Source organism: Prunus mume, linkage group LG3 (genome assembly GCF_029339155.1).
Source record: "Prunus mume cultivar Tortuosa linkage group LG3, ASM2933915v1, whole genome shotgun sequence".
Lineage (NCBI taxonomy): Eukaryota > Viridiplantae > Streptophyta > Magnoliopsida > Rosales > Rosaceae > Prunus > Prunus mume.
Genome location: NC_142700.1, coordinates 17073110 through 17100677, shown reverse-complemented (window position 1 = coordinate 17100677; position 27568 = coordinate 17073110). Strand labels below are relative to the sequence as shown.

General features: G+C 37.4%; 4 protein-coding genes across 8 annotated transcripts; 1 reads left to right on the top strand and 3 right to left on the bottom strand.

Moving 5' to 3' along the window:
- Positions 1–210: 210 nt before the first annotated feature.
- EMB2729 (Alpha amylase family protein) lies at positions 211–9351 on the bottom strand. 4 transcript variants are annotated; one of them, XM_008228626.3, is made up of 21 exons: positions 8916–9348; positions 8646–8717; positions 8269–8333; positions 7215–7892; positions 6661–6833; positions 6483–6572; positions 6209–6284; positions 5560–5667; positions 4700–4790; positions 4396–4497; positions 3795–3897; positions 3232–3369; positions 3034–3105; positions 2807–2911; positions 2486–2563; positions 2305–2415; positions 1903–1983; positions 1698–1802; positions 1392–1477; positions 1189–1243; positions 211–761 (listed from the first exon to the last, which is right to left on the bottom strand). In XM_008228626.3, exons 1-21 carry the CDS (start codon positions 9179–9181, stop codon positions 729–731), a joined length of 2688 nt encoding a protein of 895 aa, XP_008226848.2. In that variant the 5' UTR covers positions 9182–9348; the 3' UTR covers positions 211–728. The 4 variants fall into 4 exon arrangements, 3 of the variants coding, with proteins under 3 accessions (XP_008226848.2, XP_016648342.2, XP_088905155.1); XM_016792856.2 differs by lacking the exon at positions 8269–8333 and having other exon boundaries at positions 8916–9056; XM_089049029.1 differs by lacking the exon at positions 8916–9348 and having other exon boundaries at positions 8590–8667.
- Positions 9352–19247: 9896 nt separating this feature from the next.
- LOC103326487 (polygalacturonase-like) lies at positions 19248–20933 on the top strand. The gene is made up of 5 exons (XM_089048733.1): positions 19248–19388; positions 19471–19782; positions 19905–20156; positions 20357–20416; positions 20664–20933. The coding sequence occupies exons 1-5, from the start codon at positions 19248–19250 to the stop codon at positions 20931–20933; spliced, it is 1035 nt and encodes a 344-aa protein (XP_088904859.1).
- Positions 20934–21506: 573 nt separating this feature from the next.
- LOC103326414 (uncharacterized) lies at positions 21507–24644 on the bottom strand. Its single transcript, XM_008228627.3, has 7 exons — positions 24319–24644; positions 24179–24245; positions 23667–23713; positions 23351–23438; positions 22708–22841; positions 22086–22184; positions 21507–21805 (listed from the first exon to the last, which is right to left on the bottom strand). Exons 1-7 carry the CDS (start codon positions 24538–24540, stop codon positions 21725–21727), a joined length of 738 nt encoding a protein of 245 aa, XP_008226849.2. The 5' UTR covers positions 24541–24644; the 3' UTR covers positions 21507–21724.
- A 1041-nt stretch (positions 24645–25685) lies between these two features.
- On the bottom strand, positions 25686–27568 carry LOC103326415 (cytochrome b561 and DOMON domain-containing protein At5g35735-like). 2 transcript variants are annotated; one of them, XM_008228628.3, is made up of 3 exons: positions 26894–27568; positions 26548–26802; positions 25686–26271 (listed from the first exon to the last, which is right to left on the bottom strand). In XM_008228628.3, exons 1-3 carry the CDS (start codon positions 27548–27550, stop codon positions 25942–25944), a joined length of 1242 nt encoding a protein of 413 aa, XP_008226850.2. In that variant the 5' UTR covers positions 27551–27568; the 3' UTR covers positions 25686–25941. The 2 variants fall into 2 exon arrangements, with proteins under 2 accessions (XP_008226850.2, XP_088904738.1); XM_089048612.1 differs by having other exon boundaries at positions 26133–26274.

Here is a 27568-nt window from a genome sequence, read left to right as displayed (position 1 = left end):
ATGGAAAATGATGACTATTACGTAGAGAAACTGGCCATTTTTTTCTTGACACAAATGATATTGGGGGAGGGAGATTTGCACACGACTGTATGCATGGATAACTACTCTTAACCACAAAGCCTTCGCAGAAAAAGTGAGCATTTTAAAAGTCTTTAAAGCGACTGTCTAATTACTATAACAACTTTAGTTTTCAAAAATTGATTGTCAAAATTGTTTGATGAAATAAGAATATAATTGTCATTTCTTGTATATGGTTGACAACACGTTCTCTTGAGTCTCAAACTTCATACAAAAAAGGGGGGAAATTATAAATACATTCTCCTGCCTAATTTATACATTCTCCTCTAAGGAGGGAGGGTGAGAGAAACAGTTAGGAATCGAAGTGTCTCTCACAATTCCCCCCATCCAAATATTCTGCTGGAACCCTCTTGCTGCATCATAACATACACTTCCTTGAGTTCACTTTGGAAGAAATGAGATCAACATGCCAAAGCCCCCAAAATAAAGAACCATGGTAATGCAGAGAATAGACGAACATACTACCTTTCTTCTTGAAAGCTTAATCTTCTTGTTAAAATATGAGATTTCCCATCAAGGCCACTCCCAGACCACTCACAGAAGTGATGAGCAACCATATAAACTTTATAACTTGATGAGTGGTATGTAGTAAGTGTTAGCCTTAGCGCTTGAATGTCGGCTTACAAGTTAATCTCTGAGTGCAATATTTTTTATATTCTCAAAATTCTACTTAATTTGTAAACCTGCATATAAGAAAATTAACATAATAAATATTCATGTCAAAATGTAATATAAATTCACCACTATTTAGTATATCACACAGTTTGGTGGTGCATAGTGAGAAGAGGTTTTGGCCTTTTAGGTCCCGCACAGTATCAGTGGGACTTGAAACAACAGAACCAAAAGCAAGATTGTGGATGTACAAGAGCAAAAATGCCTCAAGATATAGTGTCTGTACCAAAATTATTTAATATGTATTCAAATGCATGCAGTAGATCAAGTACAACAGTAGTGAGGCTATTTACAATTTGAAAACAAAGTACTGATCCTAAACAGAAAAAGAAGCCCTTCACAATAGTTGTTGCATCCCCTAGCCATCTAAAGCAAAGAAAATTAATTGCCACAAAACAAGATACTAACAAAAGAAACACTGCAGAAAGATTTACCAACCTGGGCAGTCCTACTGGGCATAGGCACTTCTAAGCAGTTTCGGAGGCCATCGCCTCTGCAGAACCAAGATGTCAGAACAACACAAAGGGCAGAACCAAAGAAAGTAACCAGAATTGAATTCCAAAACATGCACACAAAGATAAAAGACAGAAAATAAGAAATATTGGAAAGGTAGTCGTGGAGTCAAGGAAGTTAACACTAACCTTTTGCTAATAGTTTTCCTCAAATACTGGTCATCCTTTATAAGTCCCTGACCTCCATACTTTATTTCATCCGTATTGAGTACAAGCTGTGGTCAGAAAAGTAACAGATTTTTATTTAATTTAAGCCCTGCAGTTCTATGCATACATATAATGTTTGACATCGAAAGCAAAATACTTGGTTCTTCTGTTCCCTGAATTCATGTACTCATGGCAGCACACAGATAATAAAATAAAACAATCAAAATTAAGAGTTAAAAGCCCTATCTCTACTTGATAAACTACTAGAAGCTGTTTGTCAAAACCTACTTGATACTCTCCAGCCTCTTCTACACCTATTCTGTATCCTTCATAAGAATCTGTTGGATGAAAGTTAAATACGAAGAGAAGGGGGCCTCTTAGGTAAGCTATTACCTGTAAAGGGAAATAAATATTTTAATCAGTAAATGGCACAAAATTCTTTCCCAAATGCATGCAAGCACACCAAAGTAATTGAATGGAGGAGTCACTATACCATGTTATCGTCATTCACATGATGAATGCTGGGTAAAACTCTTGTAAGTACTCTTTCATTTTCATCCAAATTCATCAAACCCTAGGAAAGAGGAAAGATCAAAATTACTTTGCTACCATGATATCACGGAACATTAGTCACTCAAGACAGAGGCCATTTAATAGTTCAGAAGAATAATCCAAAATAGTAACTTTAAGTTGAACATGCTTATGGTGAAACCAAGAGTGAGCACACATTAGAGAAACCGCATTTATGGGGGAATTTTTAATTATTAGAAACCTGTACTAGATAGTATTCAGCAACTATTAACAACAGCAGATGCCACAGAAAGACAGTCAGAAGATCATAACATGTAAGCATGTCAGGGCAATAAGATGGTAACAAAAAGTTATTATTTGACACCTTGTCAAATATAAACAAGTTGCGATGCAATCCTTCCTTTGCAAGAAGATCCCACCTACGCTTGGCAAGTGAAAACGAGAAATTGTTGCTTAGCATTGGGAACTCAACCCTCTGCAACATGAGAAAGATCATTAGTCACATGAAATAAAGTTCTTGGTCATGCAGGGGCCAGTAACCTCACCTCTGGATGTCCAAATTCATTGCCCATGAAGTTGAGATAGGCAGGGCCACCAATTGTCAAAGTAATTAACCTGATCATCTGGCTCAAGACCGAAAATGAACATATAAATAAACAGACCAAACAAAAACTTGAGATGAGAACAACAGCTTACAAAATTGACACATTACATGTGTTTTCATGCAGATGTGCATTATGCGTATATAAGAAGCAATGCATCTGTGAGGGCATGTATGTATATAAAACAGTACACAAATTCTGACAATTAGACTTTGACTTTCAAGATAATAAAGATGTGTTTACTATAGAAGGCACATAGCATACCTTGTGCAAGGAACAACCTCTCAGCAGTAATTTCTCTGTGTCATGGGAACCATCTCTGATTTCACCAAATAATATCTCCGCAAATGACCGCCCTCCAGATATCGACTGATATACAGAATGTAATAACACGGTGTAGCAATAAATCAAACACAAATAAATTAAAACAAGGTATAGAATTTATGATTAGGGTATCTCAATAGAGTTGTTGATGTACAAGAGATTAATACCTGGTTATGATTTTCAGCATACACAAGTGTTTTATCTGCAAATTTTCTGTTGCCCATTAATGTGTTGACAATCTGCAATGTAGGTTAACATCACTGAATTTTCACCTTATGGAAGGGAAAAAATGTAAGTAAATTAACAAGGAAACGACACAATCCCAATTGATTCTAAGACAATATATAACAATTAAATAATACAACCTTACTCATGCTCCAATCATGGTCTGGAACAGTCTGAAGAAAAGATGACCACATCTCTGACACAGAAAGATTGACACAATAATCAAATCCCAACCCGCCTTGAGAGGTTGGTTCACATAGCCCAGGATAGAAGGTTGCCTGGAAAATATATCAAGAATAAAACTCTGTAGAAGCCACAAATTATGCATAGCACTGAATAAATTCAGTGAGAACATGAACACCTCCATAAATGAATGGACTGCATTTCATTAATTGATAGAGTGAAGAGAAATTAAAATTGCAAGTCTCTGCATATGTAACCCTAAACTTTGCATGGAAAAAAAACAGTAAGAAAAGAAGATTCAAATCTCTTTTTTTAATCATCTTTAATGATATCAATCAGAATATAAATTTTGGTAAGAGCCAATATCCCAATATGACCTGGGCTATGGACCCCACTAGCAGCTATATGCTTTTTTTTTTTTTTTTTTTTCAGAGCCTTCTATGAAGAAAAACAAATGTTTGTGAGTTTCTTTATAGGAGTTCTCATACTATAAACAAACATTTAAATATCAATTTCTCACATCTTCGGCAATTGTTATTATATCTGGATGCAAAGCATGAAGTATCTCATTTGCCAAAATGAGGTATAATAGTGCGTCCTTATCAACATATTGATTGCAGTACCTGCCAAAATAACAAGATTGAGTTTTGAGTTCATAGCTTAGCCTGAACCATAACATTTGGTGAAAAACACTGAAATCAGTTGAAAGAGAGTATTTAGGAGGTTGACCATGAAATACCATAGTAGGTCATAGAACACAAAAGTTTACATTTTCTAGTCCTAGAAAAGTATTTAATTTCCATACCAGTTATGTTCCATCCTTAATTCAACCAATTTTTGTCTTGGTCAATGTAATTCAGTCACCAACATATTAACAGAAGCAGTTGAGGTCTCTTCTTATATAGACCATAAATTACCAACAAACATAATACAATTATGATTAATAGAGACTGCATGTCAAATCCAGCTTGTTAAACTGTAAATATTCAGCCAAAGGATAAGCATATAAGCGATATCTTGGAAACTCACGATGCCTTTGTTAAGCTCAAGAAACTTTGGCAGTTATTATAAAGTGTAAATAATAATATAGGAAATTATGGAAGTTTCAATCACTGCCTTACTCCTCCAAGTCACCAGTAAAAGAAGCAAAACCATTGTGCATATACATCATTGATGAGAGTGAATGGAAATGAAAACCATCAATTTGGTACTCTGTGGGCCACCTGTAGAAAATCACTATTATTGAGATAACACACTGAATCAAAAGGAAAGAAAGAAACATATAACCTCCAAAAACAAAATAATAGCAGATAAAATGGTATTGGAACACTGAATCAGGCAGTTCAATGATGATTGGTTTGGTTCAAGAAAGCAACTCTACTAATGTTTTAAAACATAGAACCATTCGTTGAGCTTCACATTTACCAGTTCAAATTTGAGAGCAGGAAATGCAGGACATCCAGATCACCATATTTAAACATTCTGGTACCCCAATACTTGTGATGTCCCCGTTTACCTGTATAAAAAAGTAATGTGATTGCAGAACAAGATGATATATGAAATGAGAAAAAAGGCCAAATTGCCAAAGAGAATAATCCCACAATTGGTTAGATACCATTATTACTAACTTCATGGCATAAGTTTTGGATTATGGTAGTCTTTATAGTACTTAATCCAATTACATAGCTACCTTTTGGTTGGTCTCTCTCCCATGCCTCATATATTACCACAATATGACTTATATTGGCTCTTCAAGCATTTGGGACCTTTTCTTATTTTTTGGCCTCTACAAACATAGCAGGAGGGCTAGCTGCCTATTCTAATAGCCTCATGGCCATGTTCCAGATCTTTCTATCAGTCTCTGAGGATTGACAACTAGTTCCATAAACAATTCACTTCAGTCCCACGAAAGAAAGAAATCTTCAATTCGTTAGATATAGCCCTTGATAAATATTAAAGGGACCTGTCCACCTAATGACGTAAAATTTTTGGCTTGTATACTTATTTATTACTTTTTTAATAGGGCATGATTCCTCCCAGATCTAGGTTTGATCTCAAGACCAATTTCTGTTGGCCCTTCAAGCACTTAGGATTCTCTTCCCCCATACCGATCAGATCCAACCAATCTCTATTGTGTTGGATTGGGTCAGTTTTTTCGCATTTCAATCAGTTCTGGTTTCTTAGTAATCGTAATCTATCTTGGCTCACTATGAAACAAATTTGAGGCGTCTACCCCAAGTGAGATCTACTGTCAATTAAAGAGCAAGCACAAGTTGTATAAATACCCGTGTGGAAGTAGCAGTCATTTGTTCCATCAAATAGCGACAATCCAACCATCTCATCTGCAGCTGAGTAGGAATGGACAATGTCCAAGAAGACCAGCAGTCCTAGTCCTGTAAAGTAAAGAGGGTAGGTTGCTTTCTGTAAGCTTTAATTGTTCAGTAAATAATATAGGGGAAAAGATGTGGAAGAAACATGTTATTGATGCCAAAACAGTCGAGAAATAGCATTCTCTTCATGAATATTATTATTAAGAAGCATGAACTGAAAATACTTGTTATCTAAAGAGGGTTATGCTATTGTCATCCTGTGGTGTCATATCTTTTTGTCAATTATTTTTCTTTCCTTAAAAATAAATAAAAGAGCTGACAGGCAACTTTTTATTACTGATGCCATAGATATACAACAATTGGGAATCTACAAACAAGATGCAAACCCATGCATCATGAAAATATAAGCAGCAACCTTTACATTTGTTATCATATGTCAAGCTCAAATGTGATGCAATACAAAAAGAATTTTTCAGCAAGTAAAATATCTTTTGCAAAGCTGAACAGGCCAAGCAGAAAATCACATAGCCACTGCTAAAGCGAACATAAAATCTTTGAGGTTACAAGTTATTGAAATGAATGGAATTGAATGAATAGTGATCACCATGTGCTTCATCAACCAACCGCTTGAAATCATCAGGAGTGCCATATCGGCTGCTAACAGCATATAAATTAGTGGCCTGAAATCCATAAAATTGTTTTATCACATTTGTTGAACAGCCATGTAAATCAAGATCACAGGAAATTCTTTGAACAAATTCATCTTCTGGTTAACATCATATTTATATGGGTGTATCCAAACCATGGAAATTGACAAGGTACAAGTAATCAATGTTTAAATATGCGAATAGAAAGAGCGGAAAGAATGTTTGACTCACTCTATAACCAACAGTGAAATAATCTTTGTGCTCAATAACTCCAATCAGTTGGATTGTATTATATCCAGCCTCCTTTACATGAGGAAGGACCTGTAAGAAACATAACGAGTGCAAAATGAGGAATTTGACTGCTATAATAGCAGATGTAAGTTTAATAACGCAGCAATCCAGGAGTTGCCTTCTCTATGAAATCACTGAAAGAAGATATTTTTGGCTCTGATCCACTTATGCCAACATGGCATTCATAAATACGCAGAGATTTTGGCACTTTTGGCCGTGAATTTTTCCATTTGTATGCATATTCTGGTGGCGGATCCCAGTGGATAGCAAAAGCTTGCTCTCCTTCTGCATCTGAAGGTAACCAACAGAGTTCAGATGAAATAAAGGAAACATAATATGCCTACATAGATAATGACACAATGCAGAAAACATAATAAAAGGGATGGCAAGATACCACTATAGAAAAAAGCATATCATTGCTTATCAGAAGTTCCTAAAGAAACCAAGAGCATGAGAGAGAGAGAGAGACAGACAGACTGACTGACTGACTGACTGACAAAGACAGAAATAAACACACACACACACAAAGCAACCAGAATAGTCTTCACAGGTCCTGATTGTACAAAGCATGGCTGTAAGCGGATATCCTATTTACCTGATGAAGTAAAATAGCCAATAAATTCTACATAATCTTCAACAAAGGAGGAACAAGCAAAAGCAAAGCAAATTTACCTGGTTGCACATAAGTAGCCCAAGCAGGTACTCGTTCCAATGGCCCACTAGGAGTGTTAAAATAGACCCTGTACTTGCTCCCATGAGGAATGCAAGGACTGTACTTTTTCAACCATGCCTGCCTTCCTTTGCGTGTCTCCAACCAATATGCCATGGGAGGCTTCTTTGCACGAAATTTCTCTTGTGATACAGGATCAAGCACAACATTGAAAATGTCATACTCTTTTCCATTGTCAATCACATCATAGCAAGGTGTATTACTAGGTAAGTCATCTTTATGCTGTTCTTTCCATGCTTTATATCTTGTTTCTGCGTCTGGTATTTCTTCAAGTTCCTCCAATGTTTGAGGACCATTAGGCCCAAAAATCTGCTCATATAACTTTGCTGGAATTTCATAACGGTTCTTTATAAACCGGTCTTCTCCAGGTTCCCAATATTCATCATTTGCTTTCTTAAAGATTTCTTCAATGGGAACACCACTGTCACCTTTATCATAGTCATCAATGTAGTTATACTGTTGAAAATAGAGTTCATCTGGTTTTTCTCCGTCCCTCAACTTATCTTCAAGAATGATGAACCAGTATCCATAGTCATCATGGCCAAAATGACCCTCTCTTGCACAGTTCTCTGTAGGAGACCACCCATTGAAATCACCAACCAGTGCACAGTAGCGAGCACCTGTATGCAACAAGCTTATCAGACACATATCATCTGGTAGATGGAAAGTCCAAACAATACAAATTAGACACCAGAGAAACAAGTTCTTATCATGGTCCCGAACTATCGGTGACTAGTCATAATTCAAGCTGACTAGAATTTGAATAAAGACCCTGTTCTGCATCTAGTCAATATATGGTTCAGACAGACAAAAAATGACCATAAGAAAGTTACAGAAGATGTATTAACAGAAGAAAAGGTTAGAGAAAAAACTCTAGGCCATCTTTAATTATCAAGGAAAAATCACATGCCAGGGGATCAAGTAACAACATTTGAGAATCACATTGACAATAAATTAAAAATTGAAAAAGGAAAAGGGTTTAGGCTTTTATCAAACCTGGAGCCCACTCCATATAATCCTCTCTATGTTCCGGGTGTCGATGAATACCCAATATCTCAAATCTAGAGAAGAAAAATAGCAATTACATCACGAATAGTGAACCTTAACCACTAAAGGGTCAGCCGTATGTTTTTTTTTTTGTTCGGTTTCAAATTGCATGCACGATAAGTTGTGGCTATAACATCGACAACTTCACAAACATAATGGAAGTAACTATTCAATCATTTGAATGCAAGTCCTCTTAAGTTATAAGACTGAGGTTGCAATTAAAAAAAATCAGACAAATCCACTAAAGTCAGATTTAAGACTATAGTTTACCTAGCATTGGAAACAATATTGAAATGAAGTAAATGGAATTTTAGTTTGCAACAAACCCTGAAGCCATATCTCGGAGATCAATGTGACGATTGAAAATTTCATCCGTGAGGTCCTTCAAGGACTTGTGTCTGCAGAATCAAACCAATTTTCATTCACAACCTTTGAAGCAAAAAAGAAAACAATTGAATTGAACTTTAAATTTTATTAGCTCACTGCAATTCTTTTAAAGTGAAACCAGGCTCAAATTATCGACGTATCAAAGTTTAAAAATATCTATTTTCCCATAGTTTTGACCAATTAGCAGAGAATGACTCATATCTATATACCTTTCACGGAGGAACTGAGAAAATTGTTTATGGGAAATGCCGAATTTGGTAAGGAAGCCAACTGGGTCAATCCCTTTCTCGCTGTCCGTAACGCTTTTCTTCTTCTTTGGCCGCTTTTGCTGTCCTTTTGGTTGCTCTGTGGCTGAGCACGCTATTTGTGTTTTCTTGGGGAAGCTGATTCTTTGAGTTCTGTTTGGGAACTGAAATTGGAGAAATGTGCTGTTTGGATAGAGAGAAAACTTGGTTGAAAGCGAAAGTGAAGTCATGGTGAGGAGTTGTGGTATAGTTGCTGTTGCTGTTGCTGCTGCTGCTGCAGAGAGAGAGAGAAAGAGAGACTGGCAGTTCAGGGTTTGGGGTTTTGGGTTTTGGGATAAGAAGGCGGGTACTGTGAGTTTTGTTGTATTGTATGAGAGCTTTGAAGAACGAAATACAGGTGTGTTTGAAATTTTGAGTTAGACTGGGCAGCTCAATCTACAAAGTTATATGCAGGCCATTTAGCCCAGCCCAAGACCCAACAATGAGTATTGCTGCTTACGCGTTAATGGGCCGGCTCGGCCCGTGTACAAGAATTTCTTCTCTTAAGGGTTGCAAAAGAGAAAGTGTTCTACCAATGTCTAGCCCAATGAAAAGGCTTTGACTAGTAGACGAGTGGCCTCAGTTTGAACTTCCACAGACTTTGAAAGTGTATGTGAAAAACCCTCGCCAAAGATCATTTGTATCCAAAAAAAATAAAAAAGAGAAAGCATTCCATGTTGTGCCTGGGGCAGTTGTATACAAAAATTATTCAGCTAAGGGCATTTCCAATGGACAGGTTTTATTTGGTGAGTCCTAAAGAAATTAAGCATTTCAAGTATCTTCTAAACCCTAAACCAAACCCTGCATATTAACAATTAAAAAGTAAGTGTGGTATAGCTCAGTTGTAAACCTCCCTCTCCCAATAGCTTGCACAAAAAAAGATAATTAAAAATGTTGATTCTATCTACAAATATTAAGGTAGCATTAATTGCATATTCTAATTTATGACTATAAATTTGAAAATTAAACAAATTAGGTTTACAATTTCAATTCCAATTCATACACAAACTAAACATATGAATGGAAATGAAATGATATTTCCTAGTCACTTTTCCATAGCTCAGTAGTAAAAGCATTTATATGCATATTAGTGATCTCGAGTTCACACTTTGACAAACAAAGTTGACTTCATGGGTTTTTTTTACTTCAAAATGGTGAAGTGTTTTCTACTATGACATGTAGTTCTCAACGGCTCATTTGTGAAGAACTTAGGTTTACAACCAATCTGCCCAACTGTTGAAGTAAAATGTAATCCTCCCAATATAATTTCACCACAACTAATTAATTAATGGAGTTTTATTATTTTAGATTCAACCCATTCAAGACGTAGTATCTCTTAATTACAATCCCTTACTTCAAGGGAATACCCTTTGATTCCATCATAAAGAAACATAACGTGTGTTTGGTTTTACGGCTGCCCCTAAGTCAAACCTCAAGGTGCCTACGTATCCCTTGTGGGAATCAAGCCACTCGTAGTTCAAAGAATCACAATGAATAAATGACTGGTTGCAAAGGGAAATTTGATTTGAATTGTATTGAGGAGTGTTTGAGTGAATTTAGCTAAATAAACCAGGGATTCGATATGGAATTATGTTTGGGATGGTTGCATCTAAATTGAATCTCTAGATTGCCTAAGTACTCTTTTAAAAGGATCAAACCAACGTAGTTCAAAATTTGGGAATTAATGGGTAAGTGTGACCCACTAATTGAGAATTTGTGTCTTTGGGACATTTTGGAAATTTTCATAGGTAGATGACTCATGGGAAAAATTGGAAATTAATGGGTAAGTGTGGCCCACTAATTGAGAATTTCTGTTTGAGAGATTTGAATGTAATCTCAATGAAATTTGCATGGGTAGATGACCCTTGAAAAATGGGATGGTTTTGTACCACTTTTCTTGTTGTCAATGTCCAAGAAAAATAATGAGTAATTTTAATTATCCCATTAATTATTCCTAAAAATTGACAATTGCACTTGGGAAAGTGTTTTGGCCAAATTTGGTTAAGATAAACCAAGGATTTAAATTTGGTTGCGGTTGCGTCTATTGAGATGTTAGACTGCCTATGTACTCTTGACGGGATCAAACTGGCGTAGTTCCGGAATTTGGTAATTAATGGGTAAGTGTGGCCCAATAATTGAGAATTTATATTCGAGATATTTGAATTTCATCTCATTGAAATTTGCCTGGGTAGATGACCCATGAGAAAATTTGGAATGGTGTTGTACCATTTTTTTTATTGTCGATATCAAAGAAAACTAATGGGGAATTTTGATGAACCCACTAATTTAATTTGATCATTGACACATGCATTTGTATCCATGCATGATTTGGAGGATTTGAGATTAATGAGCTTTTGTGATCAACAAAACCCATTAATCCATATTGATGCTCCTATAAAATCTTTTGGGAGTTGAGCTTGATGCTCAGCGCATGACCAATTATTTATTTGGACTGGAGTCACCGTTACAGCATGGTTGAGTCGCTTGGCATTCGTTTTTGAATAGCTTATTTGTCACAATGGTTGATTCCCACATTTCTTAGTGTGGCTTTTGAAGTGGTTTTGTACCCCTTGACATCTAGTGTGGTTTTGTACCACTTGGCCTTTGATATGTTTTTGTACCACTTGGGTTTTTGGCATGGTTTTGTAACACTTGGAGTTTGGTGTGGTCTTGTACCACTTGAGTCTTCATTGGGAATTAATGGGACCTTTTTTATTTTAGCCCATTTATCCACAACTTGCGAATTTGAGACTTCCGTAAATTGGATTTTTTAAAAGGTACTTCCATTAAACTTGAGTCCTGCAAAGGAATGATCCCGTTGTATTTAAACAGTCGATACTTGAGATATGAGACGAATTCATTATACAGGGGAGCTGTAGACCATTGGGTCGTAGACTAGTAGATTGTGCTGCGGCTTCTAACCAGTCTTCTTGGTCCCAATTAATTTTAAATTGGGGTAATGACTTGCAAGTGGCGTGGAACAAAAACTAAGCTTTTTTGGCCTTCACATGATGCGGGGACATAAGCTCCATGCATGGAATCCGAACATAATTCAAGTTCTTTGCTTTGCTGCATGTAAAGTTGCAACCCATCCCTTTTTTATAATCTTGGATTCACTTTAGACATGCAAGTCCGTGAAGTTCAAGACTTCTTTTTTCCTTACTCTGCTGCAAGTCAAAGAGGAAGAAGTCCCCTTCCTTTTGAATTCGCAAGTGGTGGGTTCACAGCCACACTTACTCTTTATTTTGTTTTGTTTCTTCAGCATGGCTGATTTTTTGCACGTGGTGGGCTAACCCTTGCAGGCTTTTTCCGTTGATGTGCAAAAAGCAAAAATATTTTTTTCCTACTGCAGATATTGTGAAGCTCTTATTTAAAAGACAATTAACTTGTCTTGTTGTCATTGAAGGACAAAAAACAGTTGGTACCATGACTGGGTATTTGAACGAATGCCTTCGTTAATTTTTTTTTTCTTTTCTCTGCTATCTCCCCGCGGCACAACCCACGTCAGAGACAAACCTCTATTCGTGCTTTCCCTGCAAAGCCACCAGATTTGATTTTTGTGATGGTTCGCCCATCATAATAAGCAATCTTTACAGAGTGCTTGTGATAGGATGTTGAGCACATCCTGAAAGCGTCTGAAAGGAGCTGCACCTTGGAGCAGACCAGGACTTGATCTCATAAATGATTGAAATCATCTTGGCTGTCAATCCATAACTGGATGATGTCGTGAAGGTATTTGAGAGGAGATACGACTTAGAGTAGATTCTTGACTTAATTTGTGATGATTGAAATCATCATAGCCAAGAATTCCCATGGGTTGATTGTACTGGATGTTGAGTGCTTCCTTGGAAGTCTTTGAGCAGAGCTTTGCTACAGAGAGATTCCTAACTTTTTTTTTTTTTTTTTTTTTTTTATGATGATAGAAGTCACCATAGCTAGGAATCCTCTTATGTGCTTGCTCTTCCTCTTCGTTCCTACGGCTCTCTCTGTTTCCTACCTCCTCCTTCCCAGCTCTTCTATTCCCTCGCCTTTTTTTTTTTTTTTTGCTTCTAGGCATCATGCCTCTTATAGAGGATGTTGATGCTCTTTTTCGGAGAGGGTCAACTTAGAGAAAAGGGGTTTGTCTTCAGCAGTGGAGAAGGTGAGGACCTTCTGTAAGGTTTGAGCCTGCAAAGACAAAGTAGGAGAAGCAATCGTTAAGCTTCAGACACCGGTGTGGTGTCGCCCAAGGTTCTCCGATGCTTAAGCCAGCTAAGAGTAGTAATTTTAGTAGAATAACAGTAAAAGGTAAGAAAGTAGTTACCTTTTTTACTAGGGTATTGTTCCCTATTTATAGAGAAGTAAAAGTGGGAGGTTTGTGTAGAATTTCGATGTGAGACTTTGTGCAAGTCACTGTGGTGGTGACACGTGTCTTGGAGATTAGGTTAGGCAGTTTGAGAGCTTCGGCAGGTGTCTAGCACCTTGGGAGAGTGTCTTCCTTCGGCAGGGGAGAAGGCGTGTCTGTCTTAGTGCTAGTTGTTTTGAGGCTAGATATATTCGGTTAATTATGGTGCAAATAGAGGATATATTATTATAACGAGTTTGAATTCAAGTTGATGACCACTTCTCAACTGAGATACTTATCTCTTGGTGTTTCATATCTAACAAAATACATCTTTTTTATTTTTGAGTGCTGCTATTTCCACCCCCTTGTCCTATTTTCCCTCCTACCTTATTTTCTTACCCACCATATAAATTTGAAAAAACACAAGCCTATCTTTCCACCCACCATTATCTCTAAAATACCCTTTAATTATTAATTCAAGCAAACTAAATATCATTGTGTATCTATTATGACACTTTTAACCATTAGAGCACCTCCAGTGCCCAACCCAAACTGGGTAAAGGGCTGCCAGAGAGAGCCCGAGATGGCTCCAGCGCCCAGCTGCAGCCCGGTTTCATGGTGGGTCCCACGAGCCCGAGGAAGCCCATGGGCAAGTCTTGCCCGGGTTGAAGCCCGAGTTTGGTGACGTCGGCGCTAAGCGCCGACGCCAACAAGATTTTTAACTCATTTATTGGCGCGGAATTACACGCGCCAACGAAAAATTTGATTTCCGTTGGCGTCGCGCCAGACGTCACCACCGACAGCTCCAACGGGCGTGCCACGTGGCGACGGGGACTCTCCGATGGATTTTTTCCAGAACCGACGGTCCTCGCTTTTGGCTAAAAAAATTGAAAAAATTCTGAATTTTTTTAAAAATACCCAAAAATTCTGTATTTTTTCTCTATAAATACCAAACCATTTTATTTACTTTCCACACTAAATCTTCATACAATTTCTTCTCCATCCAATATTTTTTACTCTTTACTCACATTATTCACTTTCCACACCAATTCTTCATACAAACTTTTCTCCTTCCAATATTTTTTTATCTCTACTCACATTTTTCACTTCCACACTAATTCTCCATACAAACTCTTCTCATTCCAATATTTTTTACTCTCCACTCACATTTTTCTACTACTTTCCATTTGTATAAAAAAAACAAATGACATCTTCTATTGAAGTTGGAGGCTCGTGGTCAACGAATGAAGATCTTGCGTTGTGTCAATCTTGGGTGAACATTAGTCATGACCCTATCACGGGCAATGAGATGAAGTTTCATCACATGTGGAGCAAAATTCATGGAGAATTTTGTCAAAGATCGGGTTCTATTCGGACCGAAATGGCGTTGTCTAGTAGATGAAAACTTCTGAATAAAGAGTTAAGGAAATGGAGAAATGCCTTGACAAAAGCAAAGGCGAACATTCAAAGCGGTCAAAATTTGACCGATGAGGTAAAATATTTATAATTGCCATTTTAATCAATTCAATGTCACTTTTTTTTTATTGCATATTGTATTTGTTTTTCTTGCATATATTTTTTTTCTTGGTGCACCTTTAATTTGTCTATATTTTCTTGCATAATCAATTTTATTTTTGCATTTCAAAATAGTTTATATTTTCTTGCATAATAATTTTTGTTTCTTGCACTTCCAATTATTTATTTTTAATAGATGATACAAACACAAATGTGGTTCGGTGCCATGGGGCAAGGCAAAAAAAGTTTCGTGCATTTCCATTGTTGGGAAATTGTGAAGGATTGTTCGAGATTCAAAATTATTCCCACCGGTCCGCCGATTGTGATGAATGAGACACCACTCTACGATTCTCCATCAACCGATTCTCCATTGGACTCCCCAATGGAAACGGAGTCACCATTTGTGCCACGTCCGCCAAGACCTATTGGGAGAAAGGCGGCAAAAGCCAAGAGAGGGGGCACTTCGACCAATGAATGTGTACAATTATTAGAGCAAATAGCTAAGAGCACCTCACTAAGAATGGAGAGAGACTTGAAAAAAGATGAAATGGACATGGCACGAGAAGAAGCATTTGTTCTGCAACAACAAATGGCACAAGAAAAAGACATAGAGGATAGAGAGATGAAAATCATGGCCATGGATACGAGCCATATGTCTCCCGAAACAAAGGCCTATTGGAAGCTACGACGAAGAGATGTGATGAGAAAAAAAAATTTTAATGACGACGGACCTAGCAATACGGATTGGTTAAATGATGAAAACCATTAGGTTGTATTAAAACACTTTTGCCATATGTTGTATTGTTGTATTATCCTTTAATTTGTTGTATTGTTTCCTTTTTATTCAATAAAAAAAGCATTAAATAAAATGACTATTTATTAAAAACATTTGAGCATCAAAACAAATATTAATTAAAAAAACCTTCATTTATTGCAAACAACACACAAAACAAACCATACATAAAAGCATAATAATAAAAAGCATAATTCCAAAAAAACCACACACAAAATAAAACATAATTAAAAACAAAGCATAATTCCAAATAAAGCACTAATCTTGACTTCATCCATTGTGATTGCCTTTCATCTCCCACAAGTGCTCGACCAAGTCACCTTGACGTATCTCGTGAACATATGAATATTGCATTTCTTGATACCGATCAATCATGGGGTTGTTGAATTGATCATCCCGAAGTAAGGGTTCGGGCTCCAGTGGTAGTCCATTTGGTCCAATCGGCCTTTCATATATTCTTGTCAACGATGTGTTCATTGGATCGGGTTCAAATACCTCTTGAGCATCATAGTCATACTCATCCTCCACAATCATGTTGTGAAGGATGATGCAAGTCATCATAATACTCCGCAGACCTCCTCATCTAGCATCCGAGCAGCACCTCTAATAATTTCCCAACGAGCTTGCAAGATACCGAAACACCTCTCCACGTCTTTCCTGTAACCTTCTTGAAAGGAAGCAAAGTTTCTTTCCTTCTCGGATTAGGGATTCGGAATTGTTTTCACGAATGTCGTCCACCTAGGATAAATTCCGTCGGCAAGGTAGTACGCACCAGAGTAAACGGTATTGTTGATTTGGTACGTGACTGGGAGAATGACCTCGCAATACCTCGTCGAACACCGGGATTGACCAAGGACATTGAGGTCATTCTGAGATCCGCAACCCCGAAGAAGGCATGCCAAACCCAACAATCGAATGAAGCTACGACCTCCAAAATTATACTTTTTGGCCCTTCCGATTCCGCACTCCCTTGCCAAGCGTAGGGCGTTCTTCCACCGCCAAGGCATGCAATCGATGCTTCCAATCATTCCCGGAAACCTCGAGCCTCGCTTTTTGTAGAAACCATTGCAGGTCTCTTGGCGTGGGTTTGAAGGTACTCCTTCGTACAAATTTTCCACTGCATCACAAAATCTCACCAAGCACTCTAGGACAGTAGATTTTCCCATCCTTGCAATCTCATTCACCTGCTCTGCAGATGCCCCATAAGCAAGCATCCGCAGCAACTGTAAGTTTTGCTCCGGATAAGACCCAAAGCTCCAACAAAGATCATGCTTTTGAATGAAGTATGTGTCGAATTACAAATATCATGCATGGTTTTTTGGAACAAATGTGGCTGCATTCTATATCTTTCTCGAAACTTAGAAACAGGATATAACGAATTTGGGATAAAATAATCCTCCATGAGATTTTTACCCCGAGACTCCCTACGTCTGTCCACATTTGGGGCACGACGACGATGGTGTTGCCTTGATTGATCCATCATACACACCGCTGCTGCAAGCGTTGTTCCTCTTCTTCATCGGCGTCCCGATCTTCTTGAGCACGCTACACCGGATTTCTTCCCTTTGTTTCTGTTGCCTCTCCAACACCCTCGACAAGTTTGACATTGAGAGTAGAATGTGTTTTCTAAAATCTGAGAAATGAAGGAATAGCTAAGAGATGGTGTGAGATGTATGAGTTGATGGTGTAGTTTTATAGAGGATTTAGAAGATAGAGATGACACGTGGCACAATTTTAGAGGATGAAAATCTTATCTAAAATCGAGATTATAATTTTTTAAAATATCCAAAATCTTATCTGACATTTGACACGTGGCACAATTGTAGAGGGTGAAAATCTTATCTGAAATATGAGATTATAATTTTTAAAAATATCTGAAAATCTTATCCGACATTGGACACGTGGCACAATTTTAGAGGGTGAAAATTTTATCCGAAATCTAATATTATAATTTTTTTAATATCTGAAAATCGTATCTGATATGGGACACGTGGCACAATTTTAGAGGGTGAAAATCTTATCCGAAAATTTAATTACAAAAGATTATCAAAATTAATGGTTTAAAGTATAAAAAAATAGGAAATAAAGTACAATGAATAGTAATTGCCTTAGACTTGCCCTAGACTTTGCCCTTGTGGGTGGAACCACAAATGCAAAGCTGACACTATTCACGTGAATAGTGGCAGCCCTTGCTTGCCCTTGCCTTAGACTTAGCCCTGTGGTGGAGATGCTTTTAGATTAACATTCATTCAATTCAACAGCTGTGATTAAAACTTCAGTTATAAATTTTTGTTTCTTTAACAATATCATCATGAACATCAAAGTGCTCTGATTTTAATAATAAATATGAGAGGAAAAGAAAAAAGAAAAAAGGGGAACTAATGTCGTTAAAATTCTTTCTTAACCATGAGATTGAATGCGCTAGGATAAATGGAAAAGCCATACCACCACCAGACTTGGACTAGATGGTTTAGACCAGACTTGGACTAGATGGTTTAGAGGAGAAGAAAAATGCATACAAGGATGTGCCAGGAGAGAGAAAATTATAAACATGTAAGAGAATAAATTTTTCCTGACCCAAAAGGATGTAACAGAGCACGCGCCATTAAAGCTGTGTTCAACGTTTGCAGGATAGCCCCAACGCAATGACATATATCATTGGCAGCATGATCCTGCTAGAAGAAAGTCTTATGTGAATTTTTTACGGCTATTTTTTTTTTTCTTCAAGAAACTAAAGATTAACCATCTCAAGGTGATTTTAGTTTAGACATGCTCTGGTGGGTTAGAAAGTTCTTCTCCTTCAGTTTTTGAGTTAGAGAAGATAACGTGAGAGTGGAGAGAGAAAGTCCGATTTTAGGAAAGACCAATTTATTTTCCGGAAAAAAGTAGAACAATAGACAAAAATAACATTAATTATATTTTATAAGTCGATAATCTGAATCGTTGATAGTAGGTGAATCTGATGGTATTAAAAGTGTGTTTTATTATGTGTGAAAATGTGTGTCCTCTTAAGTCCTTAGAAGTAATTTTACAAAAGGATAATTTTATCTTTAAAATTTTGAAGATAAAATAGGTGAGAAAATAGGACAGATGAGTAGAAATAACAGCTCTCTTATTTTTTTTTCATTATTATTATTATTATTAATTTTCTTGATAAGACTGCAGGGACAAAAATTTCAAATATATCCCAAGTCAAATTCCTGGCTGATTGCTTTTGTGAAAATTTCCCGTTCAACACCAACCCGCCCTAAACGTGTACCACAGACCATGTGAATGTGAATTGCAAATGAATCCTCTTAAAAGGAAAACAAAGATTACAAAACCAATCTATATTGGAAGAAGAAGAAGAAGAAAATCAACTCCCTTCCTCTAATACATATAAAATGTACGAAAATAAAAAAAACAAAAAGCTTTCAATTTGGGAGGAACAGATTTTCTTAAACCCTTTAAAAGAAATTCAATCAAAACAAAATTAGAAACAAAATCAGAAACAAAATCATATGGTGGTATCATTCCATTTCTATCTGCACAAACAGCATATAAAAACACATGATCCATAACATCAATAGAGACATGTGATTGAAGAAGATCACTGGTAAACAAAAATTAAAGTGAAAATATGAAAATGGTTTCCAGCTTGGTTGGTCAATTTGTTTGCTTTGTGTTCTTGGTGGTGGTATCCATTTCCAGAGTTCGAGCTAAGCAAACAGTTTTTGATGTGACGAAAAACGGCGGCGTTGCTGATGGAAAAACTGATAACAGCAAGGTAATCTTTCTGAGTTTGTCTAAATCCAAATGTTAAGATTATGATGGGGATGTCAATATTTATTTGTTATTTTTATTTCTAGGCCTTCACTGATGCATGGACTCAAGCTTGTCAAACAATTGGAGGTGGTGTGATCTTATTTCCAACCGGGAAATACTTGGTAAGGCCAGTGATTTTGAAAGGGGAATGCAAGGGACCAATTGGGTTGCAGATAGAAGGGACCCTACTGGCTCCCAAGGGGGTCCAATCTTCGGTTGATATAGACCATTGGATCAAATTCCAACACGTTGACAACTTGAACATCAATGGTGGTGGTTTATTGGATGGGCAAGGACCCTCTGCTTGGCACCATAACAACTGCCTGGAAGATCCAGAATGCATGCGACTCCCTGCAGTAAGTTCTTGCCCTTCATTTTGTTCAATATATATATCATGGACTTGAATGCGAAAAGTATATATATGGTATGTCTAGTTTATTGCTAATGTTTGTGTTGTGTTTGCCTTATTTTTTTTCAGAATTTGAGATTTGATTTCGTCACAAATCTAAACATAGATCACATAACATCGATTAACAGCAAAAATCTCCACATCAACTTCTTTGCATGCAAAGACGTTAAAGTTACCAACGTTAACATATCAGCTCCCGCTGAAAGCCCCAACACCGACGGAATCCACATTGGTTCGTCGTCCAACGTCCAAATTTTGGACTCCGTGATCGCCACCGGGGACGACTGCATATCCTTCAGCGCCGGATCAAGCAAGATCACCGTTAGCGGTGTTCACTGTGGACCAGGCATGGAATGAGCATTGGAAGCCTTGGCAGGGGAAATAATAATGATGTTTCTTTTGTGGACATAAGAAACTGCTCCTTTGTTGGTACTGACAATGGAGTGAGAATCAAAACATGGGCTCCCTCCAAACAAGGCACTGTTTCACATGTTTACGTTGAGAACATTCGAATGGATCAGGTCAAAAACCCTATAGTCATCGATCAAAATTATTGCCCTGCTCGTAGGTGCAGTGCAACGGTACGTAACTATAAACCAACTACACAGTGTACGCCTAATTATAGATGTGGTATACAATGTGTTTCTTTACAGACGGACTGTTAATATAGTGTTGATAACATACCGACATAAAATAAAAAAAATACACCAACATGTTATCGATACAAAATCTGTCCTTTAACAGAGGACGCACAGATGGACGTGCTCCCCTAATAATTTATGCACATTGTGATTTATAAATTGGATTAATCGCTTTCATTGCGTGCAGGAATCATCCCAAATTCAGATTGTAGATGTCAAGATGATTAACATTTGGGGTACTTCAAGCACACCAAATGCTGTTACTCTCAAGTGTAGCGAAACGAAGCCGTGCCAGAATATTCAGTTGAGAGACATCAACCTAAGTTACAAGGGTCCTGAGGGACCGGCTGTATCAGCATGCTCAAAAGTAGATGTTATAACTGACGGCAAACAAAACCCACCAGCTTGCACAAAACCTGTAATACAGGTGCCCCACAACTTCGACGTCCTGAATTAAATAAAAATTCCTTGAAGAACAAGATCTGCAGGGTAATTTTTCCTTCTGCAAGTCTTGAACCATATATTTATTTTACTTGTGTAACTATAATTTCCTATGATCAGTTGTAACTCAGTAAAAACAGTATCAATGTAAGCCAATCAAATTGCACCAATAATAATAAAAAAGTTACCATATTTTGATTCATTCCTCTGTTATATTTCCCCACGAACCTTATATTCCCACCATCTATTAGACTTGCATTTGCTAATGATTAGACAGTATCAATGTATGTCCAAGTCCTCGACCTCCATAATCAATCTTGTAACCTAGACCTACCATCTATTAGACTTATATTGTCTAATGATTAGATACAGGATGCTAGGGGCTCATTCAGACGGGACCATTGTGCAATTAGAAGGACAAATCACTATGATTGGAAGAGCCTTCCAACTAAGACAGAAAATTAATTACATATTAGCACGAAATAAAGAGTAAAAATTGGTGATTTATCCATTTTATTGTCGAATAGATGGTTTTCTCCGTATTTTTTTCCATATTCTCTTAATTATTTAAAAGGGGAGTCCAACCATAGGCTCTGTAAGAAAGACTTCATAACAAATATAGCAATACATGAAAGATTTTGTGGTACATGATTTGATTACAATAAAGGTGAGGAGCTGCATATGATGAGCAGAATGATAGTTAATGATTGTTACACCATACAACTGAAAAAGAGGGATACAAGCTTTGCCAGGATCAATAAACACATAGAAACACATAAAGGCATGAAGGGCAGGGGTTGGAAGATACTAATCTGGTTGCTTCTTAGCATAATCCCTTGGCCCGAATATGGTGGATCCAATTCTGACATTGGTGCTGCCCATTTCAATCTGCACAGGACAATCAAGAGTGTTAATCATTTCTTCCTTAAGATGATTCTTAAATATTACATTTAAAATCGCCACAAAGGTCTAGGTCTTCAGATAACTGCTGTATGATCCAATCCAACCATTGCTTAGTAGAATACTGGATAATAAGTTCAAATTTGCACAGGTTGTTCTATTTAAGTTGTAATAAAGGATATAGCAACAACTGTCATTCAGTCGTTTCGAAAATATGAGTTTGTTGCAATTTCTTTGAAGTTCAATGTCAAGATAGGGCATTTCATACCGCTTGTTCAAACTCACCAGACATGCCCATTGATAGCTCACAGTGCTCCTCTGCCATATCAAGTGCCTTGCAGACCTGAGCTCTACACTTAGATAGCATCTGTTGAATTACAAGATATAAAACCTAATCAAATTAATGAACAACAAAAAAGACGGGGGGAAAATAAATGAAATATCCCAAAAGAAAAAATAATATAAATGAAACTCAGTAACGGGGACTTCAAACATTAAATGGATATTTACTAGTCCTTGTAGCCAAAGTGATACTACTGGCCAAAAATAAAACCAAGGCGATACCAGTACCTCTCCCTTTTAATAAGTAAAGGTCTCGAGTCCAACCCACAGGAGGACTAAGGTCAGGGAGGGGAAAGATTAACACTAAATTACATAGCCTACAAATTACCATTTCGTTCCCAAAGAAAACAACATTAAATGAGTATCAAATGATTCAATTCTATTTTAAATATATAGGAAAAACAGAGGGTTTAGGGTTTAGGCACTTAAAACAGATGACTTCAGTTTGTGAGACAGACAACTTATTTTGATTGGTCTGTGAAACAAGAACCAAACAATGCCATTGTAAGCAGTTTCCATGCACCCCACTAAGCAAGTAAGAAAGTTACCCTGAAGTTTTCTGGAGTTGATGTATAGTCTGGCATCCCTATTGTCATTAAGCCAGAAAACTCTAGACTTGGGCACTGAAATTTGACATGTTTTGCAAGTTCAACACAACCAGAAGGATCGATACCAGATTTGGCTGCAGAAAATATCAGAAAAACACATGAAGTAGGTGAGGTGGGGCAAATTAAAATTTATCTCTGAATTACTGGAAATAGAATTTAGTTCAATAGTTAGAAAGAGTATGAGCCTTCTTTCTGCAAGTGACCAACTATAACGTACCTTGACTGCATAAGGTTTTGACTGCCTTAACAAGCAGCTGAGTTAAAAGTTGAAGGCCAGGCAAAGTGTCTTTTCATTGGTAAAGGACATGTTAAGATATGGAGACATGAGATGATATAATTACTGAACTTATTACGCACATAGGTTGTGCTCTTCAGAGGAAATACCACATGTTGCATTTATCATGTAGAATTTTTGTGGTTACATTACAACCACAAAGTTAATTGAGGGAAATATAATTCTAAGCAGCTAAAAAGGGAGAGCAGGGAAGAGAAAGATTCAAACAATTTCAATGCCATACTAATGCTCAATTGAACAACATGACTAATTACTGCAGGAACGAGTGATGATTTTGAAATTACTTACATACTTCTCCACTGGTATTTACTTGGACCAAAACCTTTAAAGGATTTCTACCAAGGTTTGACACTGCTCGATCAAGATGGTTTGCAATCTGTGGATTATATACACAAAGTAACACAATGTCATTTTGAGTAATAACACACGCATAACACCTGCACAATGATTAATCAACTGAAATCCACGAAGGTTTCCACAGCATATTACCAATAATTTGGCTAATAAACAATAATATGAAGGTAAAGACAAGTCCAAATAAAATTTACAGAAAATAAGTTAATTACCTTCAGCAAATAAAACAGATATTTGGAGTTGTCTTTACCTTCTCATTGTCTACGCCCTCAACCAAGGCCAGATTTGGGACTCCAGCTGCATATAGACATAGTAACTTAAATTATTAAAAGAATTCCCACATAAGATTCAAAGTAGGATATGATCTCTGTCTCAGAACTTATAAGATTATCACAAAGCCAACAACCTGCAAATTGTTGAATTATGCCCAAACCAAGACACCCAACCCTCACAATATGAAACAGCAGAAATCTAAAAAGAGTTGCAATATTTTCTGAGTTTGAGATTCTGTACCAATTTATCAAAAGTTGGGTTCTTTACCAATTTTCAAATTTTCCTACTTTATCTTTTAACTCTGACTCTCTCCCCCAATGGGATATTCTATTCCAATTCTGATTAAATCACTTTTATATCTTTCCAGTTTTAATTTCATTCCAATGTTCATTCCAGCAACCAAACACCACGTATATCTGTCATGTAAAAGTAAATGAATTTTGAGACTGTAATTGAAAACTGAAAACAAAAGGAAAAAGCAAAGGATACCCAGAAGCAATTTCGCTTTGTTGCTCTGCAAATGCCCAACAAAATGCCATTCTATGTCTTCAGGAAGCTGCAGACATAAACGTTTGCAATCATTAACCCCACATACTTATAGAGAGAAAGAGGCAGAGAGATGGACTCACCTGAGGAGCTTTGTCTAGGATTTCCTGGACGTAATTCTCGCCAAAACGACGGTGGCCGGCGTCGTACACTTGGCGGATGAGAGAAACGGGCTTAGTCTTCGACACCGCTACTACCCTCACCTGACCCGGATTCCGACCCGACCGCTCGGCAGCCTGCCGGAATCGGAGCATGACCGACCGGAGAGCCGAAACGGCGGCGTTTTCGACAGCTGGAGCAGCCATGCAAGCTGTGTATTGGGTTTCTTCTTCCTGGGCCTTGGTCCTGGTTTCTGTGAAGTGTGAAGTGTGAAGTTGTGGGGTTGATATGATAAACGTAAGGCCATTGGGTTTCTTCTTCCTGCACCTTGTGGTGTCTATTTGCACCCATCATCACTCAAAAAAAACAATCTTATTTTTCACGTCATCCTCATTTTACCTATTTTTTTTTATAAAAAAAATTTCTTAAAGAGACGCCTTACTTTTTTCACTTCTGATTTCTTGTTTTTTTTGTATAGAAGCTGTATTGGAATAGGGGGAACTTCTGATTTCTTATTTTTTTGTATACATGCATATTTGAATAAGGGGAACTTCTGATTTTTTGTTTTTTGTATACAAGCGAAGCGATATTGAAATAGAGGGTATCGAACCATATCCGATTGTTTGTTAGTATGCTTGACTTATATTCTCAACATGCCACATCATTTAATTATCATCAAATTACTAGAAAACTAACAACACACATTTTTTAAAATAATAAAAAAAAAACATTAAAACAAAGTAAATCCTGTATGAAATGATAAAATACCCTTAAAATGAGGCGGAAGAGTAGAAAGGGCAAAAAGGCAAAAAACCTAGATTTGGGAATTTGGGGATTTGACGAGGAAAAAAAAAAAGAAATTGATTCATAAGAAACCTGGAACATCACTAGGTTTAGGCGGCTTAGATAGAGGGAGTGATGTTTGCAGTGGTCGAGAAGGATATTGTGAAACATAATTGCGGAAAGTCCTCGGTTCATACATTTTTAAAATTTGGGAATTCTCGTACCCGCCTCTAATTTTTCTTTAAATTCTCCTCCGTTAGAGCTGGGGACAAGAGGGAAATTTTTGCCATCCCTAGATTCCTTAGCTAGGGCATTTGTTACCAAGGAACGATCACATTTAAAAGGTGTAATTTTCAATTCAATTGATTTTTTTTTTCTGCCACCAACTAAGAATATGCACTAATCTTCTTTAACTAGGAGATTTTTAAAGGACCTAAATGATTTTCAATTCAATTAATTTTTTTTTAAGGATGACATTTGAGATGAGATTTAAACTATGAACAAGTTCGGATCATGAGACAACATTAAAGAAATAGCAAGATAAACTAATTTAATTGGCAACGTGAAGTTTCTAACAATCAAGTCAAAACCAAAAAACCTAAAATAGGAGTTGCTCAAGAAGTACATCAAGATCAAGTATGATCTTACCCAATCTTTAATTCCAAAGTCCAAGCTAGATGGAACATGGAATCAAAAAAGAGTGCAGAAACATAGACTAATTAACAAGCAATTAACAAGAGTACATGTGAATTAAAATTCATGAGTCTTCACACTTGGCCGTATAATCTAACCCAAAAAAAAAAAAAAAAAAAATCTCGGCCGTGTTAATTGGCTTGTGGGCCCTGCCCCGCTTGAGGTGCTTCTGCATTATTATCTTCAGATAGTGCTCTGATGGGTGCTTGTCTATTTTTTCGTGATGTAAATATGAACTTACCCCAAGTGAAAATCTCCATACCCAACGCAATGACAGCAAATACAGAAAGGACCCCGATGTAAGCCCATAGCCAGGTTTTATCTGGCTTCAAGATGGCAATGCCATTGAATATGTTCACTGAGATCACAGCCAGCAGTGCATACCCTAGAAAATGATGGTACATGTCCCAGTACTTGCGGTAGTCATCACTTGGGGTGGGCTTTAAACGCAAGGCAAGCATCTACTATACATAAAACCATGTCAAGCTTCACCAAGACCACGAATGTTTTGTACGGAACAACGTTATAGAGATGACATGTGTCAAGAAATAAAATATTAAGATTAAACTTTAAACACATGTCATTGTTTAACTAAATTATTCTGTCATTACGTGATACGAAACAGTTTTACTTGCACAAAAAAGACCTGTAGGCCATCATGTGTCGGACAGATTGAAGACACAATGGAAGAGAGAGAGAGAGAGAGAGAGAGAGAGAGGAGTGGTAATTATACTTACTTGTAACGTGGTGAATGCAAATATGAACATGGCGAGAATTCGGTGAGTGGGGAAGCTATAGTGTCTGGAAGCATGTCCAAGCCATAGCCCGATTGCCCAACCAGTTGTGCCCAGGCTGTAACCAACAATCTGGCAGGAGACGTGAAGGACATACCATTTTTGACAATGAAAAGGATATCTTCTGTAGTACCTTGCTATAATCACTCCCAATGGCAACAGTGTTCCCCACCCCACAATATTCAGAATCCCATGCACCTATTACCAAGCAAACAAAAAGTTGTTGATAAAAAAAGAAGAAAAATTAGTAAAACGGTGAATGATCTCAGTCTAAGTTGGCATATCTTACCTTTCTGAGGTGGTGCCGGCGATGTCCTATGCTAATACCGCGGGCAGAGGTCAAGTTCAGAGTTTCTGTGCTGTCCACATTCTGGAGAGCAGTGGAATGCATCTTAGGCTCCAGATGAACATCATCAGCTTCAAACCCAACTTGCCAGACATGGTTCAGCTTTGAAATGTTATATGCAGCTGGATCAGGAGGCAAAATTAGGGTTGCAAATATTGACATGTATTTATCAGCCTGCACATCACCTTTCATGGTTTTGACGATGACATCATCAAAATCTTGTGAAGGCTGCAGCCTACAACCCAGCCTTGTATCACTGGTGATGTTGTACTTCCTGACTGCCAAAGTCCCATTGGGCTGTGAAATGCCTATAATAGCCCTGGTCCCGACCATCTTCGGCCGGTGTGGACCTGGGTTCACACCCCAGGCTAGCCATTTTGCTCTGTCATCACCAGAAATTTTAATGCTGAGCAAGATATCAATTTGGTTGTTGCTGTGAATGTTCCACCCAAATTCAGCTCCCAGAGTGATTAGTTTCTTGCAGTTGGTAATGTTCATGGGATTGATGGGGCTGCAATTGGAATATTGCTCAGAAATTGTGAAGAGAAAGGAGGAAATGGTCAATGTCATGAGAATTACGGATTTGGTAGTGCCCAACATGTCTGACAAATGTACTAA

Coding starts and splice junctions, on each gene's coding strand:
- LOC103326487 (XM_089048733.1), top strand. CDS start 19,248: ATGGTTTCCAGCTTGGTTGGTCAATTTGTTTGCTTTGTGTTCTTGGTG. Junction 20,157..20,356: donor CCGGATCAAGCAAGATCACC/GTTAGCGGTGTT, acceptor CGAATGGATCAG/GTCAAAAACCCTATAGTCAT. Junction 20,417..20,663: donor CTCGTAGGTGCAGTGCAACG/GTACGTAACTAT, acceptor CATTGCGTGCAG/GAATCATCCCAAATTCAGAT.
- LOC103326414 (XM_008228627.3), bottom strand. CDS start 24,540: ATGGCTGCTCCAGCTGTCGAAAACGCCGCCGTTTCGGCTCTCCGGTCG. Junction 23,439..23,666: donor AGGGCGTAGACAATGAGAAG/GTAAAGACAACT, acceptor TATAATCCACAG/ATTGCAAACCATCTTGATCG. Junction 21,806..22,085: donor CTGGTGAGTTTGAACAAGCG/GTATGAAATGCC, acceptor TGTCCTGTGCAG/ATTGAAATGGGCAGCACCAA.
- LOC103326415 (XM_008228628.3), bottom strand. CDS start 27,550: ATGTTGGGCACTACCAAATCCGTAATTCTCATGACATTGACCATTTCC. Junction 26,803..26,893: donor GCCGGCACCACCTCAGAAAG/GTAAGATATGCC, acceptor GCTTGGTAATAG/GTGCATGGGATTCTGAATAT. Junction 26,272..26,547: donor TTGCATTCACCACGTTACAA/GTAAGTATAATT, acceptor TATGTATAGTAG/ATGCTTGCCTTGCGTTTAAA.
- EMB2729 (XM_008228626.3), bottom strand. CDS start 9,181: ATGACTTCACTTTCGCTTTCAACCAAGTTTTCTCTCTATCCAAACAGC. Junction 8,718..8,915: donor TCTCAGTTCCTCCGTGAAAG/GTATATAGATAT, acceptor TTGATTCTGCAG/ACACAAGTCCTTGAAGGACC. Junction 1,478..1,697: donor AAGAGGCTGGAGAGTATCAA/GTAGGTTTTGAC, acceptor TTCTGACCACAG/CTTGTACTCAATACGGATGA.